This window comes from Anas acuta, chromosome 2 (assembly GCF_963932015.1).
Source record: "Anas acuta chromosome 2, bAnaAcu1.1, whole genome shotgun sequence".
In the NCBI taxonomy this organism is placed as follows: domain Eukaryota; kingdom Metazoa; phylum Chordata; class Aves; order Anseriformes; family Anatidae; genus Anas; species Anas acuta.
In genome coordinates, this window is record NC_088980.1 from 3,660,474 (window position 1) to 3,673,799 (window position 13,326).

At 42.6% G+C, this 13,326-nt stretch overlaps 1 protein-coding gene across 2 annotated transcripts in view; it reads right to left on the minus strand.

Moving 5' to 3' along the window:
• VIPR1 (vasoactive intestinal peptide receptor 1) overlaps window positions 1–13,326 on the minus strand; it is a 109,232-nt gene that overhangs the window by 16,034 nt on the left and 79,872 nt on the right. For both annotated transcript variants that reach the window (XM_068673287.1, XM_068673286.1), the window contains one exon: window positions 1,053–1,206. In XM_068673287.1, coding sequence (XP_068529388.1) covers window positions 1,053–1,206 — 154 coding nt within the window. The remainder of the gene's footprint in view (window positions 1–1,052; window positions 1,207–13,326) is intronic.

A 13,326-nucleotide genomic window follows, 5' to 3' on the forward strand; every position in this document is an offset into this window, starting at 1 on the left:
TGCATCCGAAACAAGGCCTGCTAACATCACCTCTTCTTATGCTTATAGTGTGGAGAGTCGTCTCCCTTCTGCAGTGTGAACCCAAGCGTAACTCCTGTCACTTTCAATGGAAGTTACTCTACGGCTAACTGCTCAAATCCTGAGTCCAGGCATACCCCCATAGATGACAGAAATGATTTTTTTTTTTCATTTCTTTTCAAGATTACTCCCTGCTCTAATTATTTCCCAGTTTCAGCTATTGAGAACATGGAATAGAAAGCCATTTTTGCTTTATACATAAAACTTCATCTAAGTGGCTTATAATGGAAAAGAGATCTGTTTCCTCTTCAGAGAATGGAGTTGATCTAGTAAGATTAATTTGTGTAAGTTTGCAGTTCAACTCTGGGCAACCTTGTAAGGAGTTTCATTTTGCCTTCCTCAGCATTTATTTTATTTTATTTTATTTTATTTTATTTTATTTTATTTTATTTTATTTTATTTTATTTTATTTTATTTTATTTTATTTTATTTTTGTGTGTGAGACTGGATTGACATTAAAGCTGGAGAAATGCTGAATGCAGTGAGCAGAAGGTTATCAGCTTTAGCACACAGGTCATGGGATCTCAGGATAGCTACCTAGCTTGAATTCGTTAAGACAAGGAGAGCAAGGGACTGCATAGTCAGGTTCAGTCCAGGAGTCCTGCGTAGTTGAGACCCCCCTTTACAATCTGAGGTCAGTGCATGATACAGCCTTGGGACCCCAGCCAGGATCAAGTGGGAACAACTCACTATAAAGGTGATGAGGAGTCAACAGTCGTGCAAGTTGCTGAGGTGGCCAAGTCTCAATGAACCTAGCACAAACTGAGCTCTGAAATACCTTTGAAGATTTAGGCTAATACTGGTAAACTCCTCTAGTCACTCAATCTTGCTCCTGGTTGTACTGAATTCTAGCCTGCAATGTAACATATGGGACATCTCTGTCCCCCATGAACCTCCAAGTGTGGGGATTAAAATGCTGTTAAAAATGTCTGCCCAGATCACCTCCTGGAATTCAGGTTTGAGGAGATGCGTACCCCAGCCAATCAAGATGTACCACCAGAAGTACTTCCTCTCCGAAAAGAAGGAGATGACCAGCAGGGTGTGAAGATACAGCCCTTCCACCAGGAGCCAGAAGAAGTTGGCCATGACACAGTATTGGAAGAAAACCATCATGGCTTTGCAGCCTACCTGGAAGAGAAGAAAAAAAAAAAGAGTGGTGAACTGCAGCATACTTCCATAGCAAAAACACCAAATTAGCAGTAGACATCTGTGTAGGGAGCGCATCCTCCAGTGAGCCAGCATCTCTGGGCACTGTTGGACTGTGTGAGCCTGGAGATAGAAGCACTCAAGCCTGGTAACCCTGTTAAGCTGTGACCATGATCCCTACCAGCATGGTGCTTCTCTCTGTAGGGTTTGGGTCTGGGGAGCTGGCTTAGTGGCAGAGTGGACACTGGAAGGTCTTGCCCTGATGTGCAGTTACCAGCCCCTCTGCTGGGCTGGGCTTGTGGGGCTGAGCTGTGAGGCAAACCATTGCCCTAGTTCAGAAGAACCCTCCAAAAAGGAGTTACTTTGAACTGAGACCAACCCAGGGACTGGTTTATGGTGCAGCCTACAAACTCTTGATTCTGTGCAATGGAGGTGATCTGCACTGGAGGGGAAACAAGAAGTGGGATTTTTTTTTTTTTTTTATGCTGCTTTTGCTACCAGAGTCAGTGTCCTGATGAACAACATCTTGAGTGACTTTGGCATCATGGTTCCCCAACCATTCTCAATGGGGCTGCTTGCCTAACTGCCTTCCTGAGCCCAAAGAAGCAAAGGCTCTGACTTGAACAAATTGACTGCCCAGGATAAAAATAATAAACACAGCAACAACAATAAACGAATTTGCCCTTGAAAGCAAAGTCCAATTATAATCACTCTGTGGCCTGGAAGATATTGCAAAAAATGAAGGGGTCTGAGACAGGGGTTTGAAGAAAGTCAAGTCTACAAAGGGCTATGAATGCTCAGTAAAGAAAAGATCCGTGACACATCTTTTTTAAATAAATAAAAGGATAAGGAGACAAAAGAGGGTAAACACTAATGAGCATGGACAGATTTGATTGCATTGGAAGGGGAGAGTTGAAAAGGGAAAGAGGATTATTTTTCTTCGGAAAATGAATAATTAAATGCTGCAACTTGCTGCGAAGATTTCACTGCAGCACAGAAGTAGGATGATTTACAAGCAGTGGGAACAGTCAGCTTACAAATGGAAAAAAAAAAAAAAAAGTGAATGGGAAATTTCTGTCTGGCACTCAGTGTGAAAACTGCTGCAAAACACCTAAAGGTAAAAGTCAGATGCCCCAAGAGGTATGGGAGCCCTGGCCATTGCCCCAGCAGCTCATGGATGCAGGTCCACAGATGGGTCCTTATTCCCTACAGATTTACAGGGAAGCATTGGTTGCATCATTACACATATCCATGTTATCTAAACATCCTTGAGATGCTGATTCAGCTGGCTTCACTGAGTCTGCTTGGGTTATGCCCTGCTCTTGTTGGGACGAGGGCATGAGGACCAGGCTCACAGCACTCCCTGGTTAGCAGCCTGCCCTTGGTGCTCTGTGTGTGCACAATGGAGAATTTAGAGTAGTAATTGATTTGCACCAGTGACAAGCTCATACATCCTCCTGCTCACCTCTCCTGCTGAAAACAGTTGCTATGAAACCCACCAGTTAAAAAAGAAGTGTAGAAAGTGTTTTCTCGGTGCAACATGTTTTGGAGAAAGACTTTTCCCCGCTGATCACTCAAAATTAATTCAACCCTCTCCTAGCACCCGCCAGTATGTCATGCTGGGGGATCCTCACGGGCTCCTGCTAATCAATTTATATGCACTTCAGCTCCCCTCTGTGAGGCAGATGGCATAAACAGAGACTTGCTGCAGGGTGGCAATGGGGGAAGGTGGAGGCAGAGCAGGCACTTCACTCCCAGGCAGTGAAGGTGACACGGAGCTGAGCTGACAAGGGCTCAGGATGTGGCATCCTCCCCCCTGTGGCATCCCTGTGCTCTTCGTTTCTCCCTGCCTCTGTGTGCATATGGCTGTGTGACACTGACACACCTCATTTCTTTTGCCTGAAGCTTTGGTGTGTCTGCAGCCAGTGGGGATTTGCTGGTGTGAGTATGCTCAGCAGCATTTCGCCCTAATTCAGCAGCTTGCAGGTGAGATGTGAGGTTTAAGGGAGCAAACTTCGTGCATCCACGCTCCCCAAATATGAATTTGCTTTGGGGAATTAATTTTTGGGGAATCCTTTCTGGATGGCTGTGTTGGAGCTCCAGCAGAGTCCTGTGACTGGAGCATGCCACAAGGGGCTGGGATGGTCTACAGAATCGGGAAAGACACCTCACAAAAAATGTGTGTGATTTTTTGTGTAAGAGAGGCTTTCTGACAGAAATCCCCAACTTGAGTTTGCAGAACTACTGCTGTCACAGAGAGGAAACTGCACTGAACTCTGCAGCAGCATTTGCCCCGTGTAAGGGTGCCCAGACCCATCACTTCTTCCCCCCTGACCAATGGCAGCTACTTTTGTGGTAGTCTCTGGCCTTCACCTCCTTCCCTAACACAGCACTGGTGCCTTGTTACAGCCTTGAGGCAAATTATAGACATGGGCAACAGCTGTTTTTTCTCAGCTCCTTTCCTAAGGGGGCTGTAGCTTTGCAATTGTCTGATCTGTGTTGCGAGATATTGGGCTATTTGAGCCGTTGCTACCACCCCAGGCATTTTTTGCTTTACCTGGAGAAAAGATATTTTTATGCATCAATGCGAGCACACGGCAATAATGTTTTGCAGCCTGGAATCCCCTGTGACACAGGATTGTCCTGCCCCGGAACAGTTTTGGATGCACTGGCATGGACCAAGCTCATCTGGCTGCCTACAGTGAAGCTCTATCACTAACTCATGGTACTCATGGTACTTATGGTACTTCCTTGCTGCCTGGGTTTCTTGCTACCTTTACCTAATGGGTACGATTAAACCAGACCATCTATTTCGCAGAGAGATGCAGTTTCACTGTTGACTGCAGTGTTGCTCTTCCCTTGAATCCTCCTTGACAGCTCTGTGACACATTCAGAAATCAGTCCTTCCTGGCTTTTGAGAGACCTCTTCATTATTACAGGCAGCACTTGGTAATGGGTCTCTGCCTTTCTCATCAGCTGTATTCAGCCTCAGAATGGCTGTTACAATGCTGGGAAACAAAATCCGTGTTTACCAAAGAGGCTTTACCCTTTCGATGACAGGCACTAGGCAGACATGAGCTATAACATCTCACAGATGATTTTTTTCATTAAAGATCAGACCTTACAACATGTCAGTGTTGAAAGACCAATACAGGTTATGTTTAGAAAAGGCATTTCAGCAGGAAAAGCAGCATTACAACACTTTTTTTTTTTTTTTCTTTTCTTCTACTTTTCCTTCCACTACCTCACTTGCAAAAACTTATTTCTCTGTCTTTCTCCAGGCAGCTTGTCCTGCTTGTGTCTGTTCAAGACATTGCAGTGAGATGATCTTCCCTGGCTTTACTAGTGTGATATATACCCAACTGGCTCCTCTCTGCTTTCCCTCTATGGGACTGCATTAGACATGGGATATTTCCTTTTCCCATGAAGGTCCCCTTTCTTTCCACGTGTGCTACTAGCCACTATCTGTGGAGACTGATTCTGCCTCCAGCTAAGGAGAGATGGAAACCTCTTAACCCCAGACAGGCACATTTGTGCTTCTCTTTAAATTCATCATAGGCAATAAGAAAATTTCATTTTAATTGCTACAGAAGTTTACTTAAGGATGAGATGAGGCATGCCTTAGAACTATTGCATGGGCCTCCCTTGCTTTATTGTGGCCAACCATCTATGTTGGACTCTTTAACTGGGGACTATCTGAAAAAGAGAAACTTTGCAAAATTCGTCTGCTTGTCAGTAAGCTGCTTATGACATCGTAGGCACTGTCCCATATTTTGTTGGGCTTCCAGCTGCTGCTCCAGAAGGATGGAGAACTACAGGCTCTGTATCACTTTCCTGTGTGCTGTGTGATGGGACAGTGATATTATTTGGATATTCACAGGCATTCTAAAGGGTATGAGATTTCCATTGTCAAATGGCAGATGTCTGCCCATTATGGAGAATCCTTAAAGGTGCTGAGCTAACAAGTAATGGAAAAATCTTATTTATTGCAGTGCTTAATGTCCTGAAGTACACTAGAGTCTCCTCAAATTTAAACACATCTTTGGTCACATCTATTATTATTATTATTATTATTATTATTATTATTATTATTATTATTATTATTATTATTGTTATTATTATTATTATTATTATTATTATTTCTATTATGAACACATCCTTTTTCTATTATTTTTCATGTTAGTTGTGCAAAACACATGCAAAATGCTGTCTTGCTGATCATGGAGTGTTTAGCATTTAGCTCATATATGGGTGTGAATGTCTGCTTTCTGGATAGGAAACAGGCTCATGGCTTTCAAAGCGATGAGTCCATGTCATGCTGGGCATTTATTGCCCTCCTAGACAGAGCTGCTCTGAGATAGCACTGATTTAGACACGGAGAAGTGTAGTGGTCTAAAAGCTAAAAGAGGAATAGAGAAAGTAGAAGAGATTGCATTTGCTTTGAAAGAGAACATGTTACAGTCATTTTAAGGAAAATATTTAATGGGCTTTTGAACTTAGGGATGTAGCCTGTCCTTCCAAAAAGGAAGGGGTGAGGAGAGATGAAGCACATGAGTGTTTAGACTGCTGGTGTGACTCAAATAAATATATTTAGTTGAGAAGCTGGGCAAAAAATTTAGGATGTCAATAGTGGGTCAAATTCAAAGCTTACTGTAATGATGGTAAAACATCAGAGTTACTCACAGCCAGAACAGAGTTCATGTGCTACAGTAACTGCAAAGACCACAGCCCACTTTGTCAAGTCACAGGAAAAAAACACTCAAGACACAACCAGGCTTTCTGAGAGAGGGGTAAAGAGAAAGGGCATAAGGGTGGAAAAAAACAAGGCGGAGCAATGACCACAGGCTACCAGGCTCTGTACCGCACCTAGCAGCTTTTTGCTTTAATGTTAGCCCTGAGACAAAAAAAAAAAAAAAAAAAAAACACAAAACATTTTTGTTGCAAAACTTATGTAGTGACTAGCTGACCTACCTAGAGAAATGCAGTCCAGATAAAGGGGGCAGTGATTAACACAGATCTGAACCTGTTGCATTAAAGACACATATATCCTACTCATCAGAGATAATAACTCTGCTCAGGGTGTCTCTGATCATTATTAACTGCTAAGCGCTGGCAGTCTTGACCAGCTGGTCAAGATTTCTCTAGCTCAGTCCAAGTAGCTTAGCTGGACAGGAGTTAATCTGAGGAGGATGAGGTTTTGAAGGAGGTACACACACAACATACACATGTGCATGCAGCAGCCTCCCGTGAATGCAACAAAACTTTACAAAAAAATAAGTCAGGTAACTAAAGATACGCTGCTGTGCACCAGAGATCATCACTGCACTAGCACAAGTCTCTCTTGGCTTCTCTTCCAGGGATATGGTGTGCTACAGGTTTAGGATCGAGGTTAGAGAAAGATCTAAATCCAATCAAGTGGAAAGGTGCAGCACAACGATTGATCGATTGGTCGTTCTCCTACCCCACATGCTACAGATGGCCTGGGGTGATGTAAATGATCTGCCTGAGTCTTATCACCCCAGGCACTGGCCTCCCCATCAGGAGACCTGACCTGACCTCCCCATGGTCATGCATGTATGACCATGTCCCTGCATGGATGTGACCCCTGTGCATCCCCTGTGTCCTTGCACCTTCAAACTCTTCATCCTGATGCAGTGTGGAACACAGCTTGAGGGGTTTGTGTCAGGACACCAAGATATATTTAAGTCACCTTAAAGATATATTTAAGTCACCATATGCAATCCTGGGCAATGCCGCAGCTCCCGGCATTATTTACGAAGTTGGAACATTGCCTTCAGCCCAGTCCCTAGTGCCTTTGGCAAAAGTATGGGCTCAGATTGATTGCAATTAATCATGAAATGTGGAAGCCTCTAAATCTCCTTTAAGGTACTCGGGTCCTTTTACCTGGACTACCACCACTGAAGCAGAATTAAGAGATTTATACAGAGATTTCTGCTGGTCTCTTCAACAGGAGACAGATGAAACCTCATTTTCTCAGTGATAGATTTATCCAGCACTTTTCTTTTATGTTGCCCAGAAGACATGACCTGTCCAAAAGGCTAGTTATTGAGTGACTCATGTTGAATTTGCCCACAGCAACAGCTGCTCTTCTCCCCAGCCTGGTCAAGGAGGCTTCCTCGATGTTATTTAAAAGCTTTTTATAGATCCCAATTGTGATCCTGTTTCAAAGGTATGGCTGGAAAATGGGGTAGCACAGAGCAACACCACCTTCTTTGTTGATGCTGAATTTTGGGTCTCCAGACACAGGAATGGCCTTGCCCTACATCTCCATAACTACAGTGACATTTTAGTCTTAATCATAACTTAATGCAGGAGTCTTGAACTGATTCCTGCCCCATATGCCCAAATAAGACTGAATCCCATCCCAGCTCTTCTTCTGTTGAGATGTCCACCTCAGCTAAGGCAACATGTAATTTGTAACAAAGATGTAATAACCACATAGTTGCTCTGCTTGTTTGATTGTACAATATGATTAGTTCCTCATCTCACTATCATCTGGACACTGGAATTCATACAGCTATCCAATTACCAATTGTTTTACAACCTAAATATTGTATGCCACTATCCGTAGCTCTGCATGGCCCACTAAATTTTGTGCATGTTGCATGGAAATGGCAGGATAGACTTAGTTTCCAAATACATGCTTTTGTTTTTCACAGGGTACTTCTCTCTGCTTTAAATTTTCCTTTTATGAGGTTGGTTACTTTCCAAGACAAAAACATGCTGATAGGAATAGATACACTTTACAGGTCTAGGTATTACTGCCTCTGTTAAGAAAGGAAAGGTGAAAGTGATGTTCAGTGAGCTTTTCATTTAGGAAGGTGGTTATTCCATAGTGACTTGATCCTGGCTTAGACCTCTCATGAGGATTTGGCAAAGATGCAACGTTGTATCTTTAAAGCCTACACCTATTTCTTGTCTCATTTCCATGCGTAAGGCTACTGGCTTTTATATATTATCTTTTCACTGCTTAGTTGGCTTTGACAGAAAAATGGAGGAGCATGCCTCATCCAAGGTCCTAAAGGAGGAACTGCAGTAGAGAAGACAGTTCCAGAAGTTGATTTGGCAAACTGAAAATGTGAATACCAATTGTTATCTCAGCCTTCTGCTGCTGTGTCTAGTCTTCTTCAGAGACAATTAGGGTGATGGTTTGACCCTACAGAGGCCAATGGCAAAGCCCCTGCTGACTTCAACAGGGCTTCATGCTGGAGGCCTAATTTACAGAAATTCTGCGTGACGTCAATGGGAATTATTGACAGAAATAAAACAGCTTCTTACTGGGTGATTCTGTTTCTCCGAAAATGAGCACCTAGGTCAAGCCAATTTGCTTAGCCACAAAAAATAAAAGGAAAAGAAATTGCTAACTTACCCCTGGCACACTCCTGCTTTTGTGTAACAACAGAAAAATAAAACAAATTAAAAACACAAACAAACAAGACAGGCTGGCACAAAGCCACCGCTTATTTCTTCCCTCACTTTAATTGCAGCTGCAGACTAGAATCAAACAGGTAATCAAATAAAAAAAGACCCGCAATGTTTGTGTTCTACCATGAAAGGGAAGCAAGATCTATTCAAAGAAGACTTCTCCTAAGCCACTTGGGTGTATTTCACTCATTTCTTCCTCCCCTGTCACGGAGTCTGACAAGCAAGCAATCTTAAATGCTAAATTGCTACATTAGTGGGTGGCTCTGCAAGCTTTCGTGGGAGATGCATGGAAATTTTGGGCGTTGAGTCCTAGCACTGTCTATGTGTAAAGAAGTTTGATGAAGGAAATTCTTAAAATGTCATCTCAATAGAGATGATGTGGCTTCTGATTGGAGCTTGTAACCTTTAGTTTGTGAGGACCTAAACTGTCAAGTTTAAAGCCTTGGTTAAAGCAAATTTTCATCTTTCAGGAATTAAAATAAAGAAAAAAATGTCTTTAGAGACCTTCATTAGAATAATAATTTTACATCTTGATAACAGATTCTTCAGCTCTTGCTGCCCTAGCAGCTTCAATTGTAAGTCATCCTTATGCAATGTACGGCAGACAGATCAACGTATCTGAATTCAGAGAGGGCTCATGATAACCATCTATCTCAGACACAGGAATAGTAGACCTCAAACACGGATTTTCCCTGTTAACATGCTGCTTTGCAACACCGGTGCCCCAGAAACATTATGTGGGAGTGCTCTTAAGCCTTAGCAATAGCAAATTAATTCAATTTATCTTAACCTTCTTTCCTCTAGGTCACAATGCATTACATTTTCATGCACCCATCTTTGCCTAAGAGCACACATTGGAATACTTACTGAATGTCAGCTGTCACAGGGCAATTTATTAAGCCATTATAACCTGGATTTGTGTGTAAGCTTGTTGATTTGTCACTGCCTTCACAAAACAGAAATGCTATTTCTAGACTGATGAGCTGTGCCACACAGCAATATGCATGCACACGCACACACTGCTGCAGCAAGCTAAGCCTTCCTGACTTCCAGTATGACAGTGGAAGGATGTTCATATCAGAAGGAAGACATTGGGCTCAATCTCCATGTCTCTTTCCTCTGCCCCTACTTCCACTTGTGCTGGCTGGGCTGGGCCAGGACTGAGCCTGGGTAGGGTATTATTTCTCTGGATAGAGTATCATTGCTCTAGCAATAGCCAAATGCATATGGGCCCCAAAGTCCCCTAAGGTAACCTTGTCTTTTTGTGATGCTTCACGTCTTTAATGCAAATTGAAAGCTAGTTGAAAATGGTAAGGTATTTAAAAGTCTCTCTCTGCTAATACAGAAGTTACATAAAACAACCTCTACTTTATGTGCTTCCAACCCAGCAAAGCACAGAGGGTCAGATCCTCAACTGGCAGAAACCTTGCAAACTCTGCTAAAACAAATGGAGCTATACTCATTTACTCCAACTAAAAAATGTGGTCCACGTGACTACATTTTATGCCTAGCCCACTTCCCACGAAGGCCTCCTCAAACACAACACTATCTATTCAATTCCGTAGGCAGCTCTTATGTCTGCTGTACCTCACATAAGAAGCAAGTTTAAGCCCCGTGACTGCAATCCTCACGGCTATTTAAGCATTTCTCTTCGTCTGACTTTAACAAGGGTTATGTAACTGACAGCCTTGAGGGCCTGGACCTTTCTATTTTGTCTCTTAGGAATATTGGTTTGATTTTTTTTTTTTTTTTTTGGAGGGGAAGTTGGTCTTGTGAATATTTGTAAGATGTTGATTAGTTCTAGATGGTCTAGCCTCTGTGTCAGATGACTCAGAGTTGAGCTTAAACATAAAAATAGAATTGCCTTGGTAAATGGGGTAACTGTCCTTATTTCACGCTCATCAGCTGAAGAATGATAACGGCACTTCTGAACACGTCTTCAGTAATAAGGCAAGTGAACCACAAGTCAGCAACTAAAGGGAAAAGGTGGTCAGAGTTTTAATAATGTCCTTCTCCGCATCTGCCCCATGATGTCTTGTTGTTCTGCATTGCTCTAAGGTGCCAGCACATGACTGGGGCATTGCAGTGTCAGTCAAGATAAAGTCACTTTTTCAAAGGAAGTTCCTGCTTCAGAGCTCTCCCATAGTCTAACTTGCTACCTTCTCGCCTGGGTTATTTCCAAGAGCAAAGGAGAAAGGTAAGGGATAACTCATCCAAGTAAAACAATGTAAAACCATGTTAGAGCTTGGTCTGCAAGGTCTAGACCCTCTTGAGGGTTGCATGACAACAGTCCAAGGAGCAGAAGGGGCATGACCCAGAATCTAATACTTTCTCCTTTCAAGAATGGATCATTGCATCCATGGACCTTCCTCACTTTCCTAGGCAGGCATGCCTCTGGTGCCACATGCCAAGCACCCAGCTTTACCCCCCACTCCCATTCATTACCTCCCTGTCTCAAAATGGTTGTTTTACCTCCAGCTTCCCTGACACTCAAGGTTTTCTTCATTCTCCAACACTGCACATTCTCTTCTTCCCAAACTCAGACATATGCTCCCTTCTTCTCCCACATCATTTTAGTGGATCTCCATCTCCAGACACCACAACCCTTCTTCCCAACCTGTTTTATTCTTTACTTACTACTGCCAGCCCTGATCAGAGTTGTGTCTTTGTGCAAAGATGGGGTTGCCAGAAACTGCTGTCTCACTAACAAAGAAGGAAGTTACTGTTTGCCAGCAGCTTCACACCAATTACCTGTGTGCATACCCTCTTCCTGTGGCATGTATGAGGTGGTTTATGTCTCCTTCATAAATATCAGAATGGTGGCTTGTACAGGTGAAGACCTCTTCTATTCTAGAAGAGATGGTAAGATATCACATTCCTGTGTGGAGTGTTTCTGGATAATAATAAATTCAAAACAAGAATGTAAAAAAGCTGAGGTAGATAGGTTGCCCATCTCTGATGCTGCTGGCTGCTGCTGACCATGGTCAGTACACATCCAAAACCTATTTATAGCTTCTCATTGCTTCACACACCCTTCATCACTGAATTTGCCAGTAAAACCTCAGATTAACTCTGGCCCTGATTTTCAAAGTGTACTTGAAGGCATTATTTTTTATTTTTAGCTTTATTTGCTCATGCGTAATATTTTCACTATTAGGCCTCTGTTAATTAAAGAATGTAGCTGTAGCCTCTTTGTCTCTCCTTTTCCCCCCTCCTCCTCTCCATTTTCTGATGCTTTCTAGAAGTGCCTCAATACCTTTGATGAAGTGAACCTTGAAAAAATGCTGGTGTGAGATTTGAAAGAGATTTGGCAAACATCAAACAGCCCCATTTCTTCTTCTTCTTTCTTTCTTTCTTTCTTTCTTTCTTTCTTTCTTTCTTTCTTTCTTTCTTTCTTTCTTTCTTTCTTTCTTTCTTTCTTTCTTTCTTTCTTTCTTTCTTTTTTCTCTCTTTCTCTCTTTCTCTCTCTTTTTTTTTTTGTATCACATACAGGAGCTTTCTCTAGTTATTTTTCTTTCTCTGTCATTTACTTTGCTGTAAAACTTCAAATGTAGCAGTGATCAGCAGATACAGGGATAGCAGCAGCTATGGGGATATCAGATAATATAAAGATTATATTCCACTGCCAGGTACAAGCAAATCTCTCTATCTAACTTAGTGGTAAAAATGTAGACCAAGGAAATGGGTGTGTTAGGTTTGTGTTGTGACAGCAACACCACAGACATTCTCAGGAGATCATAAGTAGAAGCCAAATGCTGTCAAAAAGCTCAGAAAGAACTGAAGCCAGTGTATTTTAACACCTGTCCCTGAAGCCAACAGAAACTGTTTGGCTGTGTTTCACAGGTTTTTTTTTGGACAGGTAAAGTGGTTCAGGTAAGACTTGAGTGGAAGAGCAGAGTGAGAAATATTCCACTAAGAGTAATTTTTCTTTTTCTCCTTGTGCTGCTCCTTGGGATGAAAACCAAATGTGGCTGCTATCTATCAGGTGGGAAGGCTGAGGGTCTTCATCACTCTACACAGCTGAGCAAAAAGAGGCAGTCCTCACTTCATACCGGGTCTCATTTTCATGGCAGAAGAGACTTTAAAGCCTTTCCTTATCTCAGGCAGCATCTTTGTGCCTGACTTGTCCAACTGAATTCAGTGGATGGGGAGCAGTTCTGCAGCAATGAGCTGAACTACTGAAAGAGTGCCAGCTGATGAATTTACACATTTTGGGGCCTGACCCAACTCCAATTAAAGTCAAGGGAAAAATTCTCTTTGTCTGCAGACAGAGTAGTGCCAGAATCATCCCCCAAGCCAGTCAGCCAAAGTTCATCAGACGCCAGTCTGTGATGCTAAAATGAGCTTGCCCTCTTTTGTGTAGGTGAGAGTAGATGTCTATCACAGAGAATGTAACCCAATAAAAGGACTGTCTCTCTAATTTCCAACTCTCCCTCCTTCTCAGACTCCTACCAACTTTTTTCTATTTTTTTTTTTTTTCAGAGAGTAGAGCTGGGGACCTTCTGTCCTATAAAACACCACTAGATGAACCAGGGGCTGTGTATATGAAGGACTTAGAGTGCTGGGTAAACCACAAGAAAAATCCTTGCAGCAGAACCTGGCTCCATTGCTCCCTAGTCTAGAGGTCAGATGCAGTCTCCAACCACTAGGTCAGAA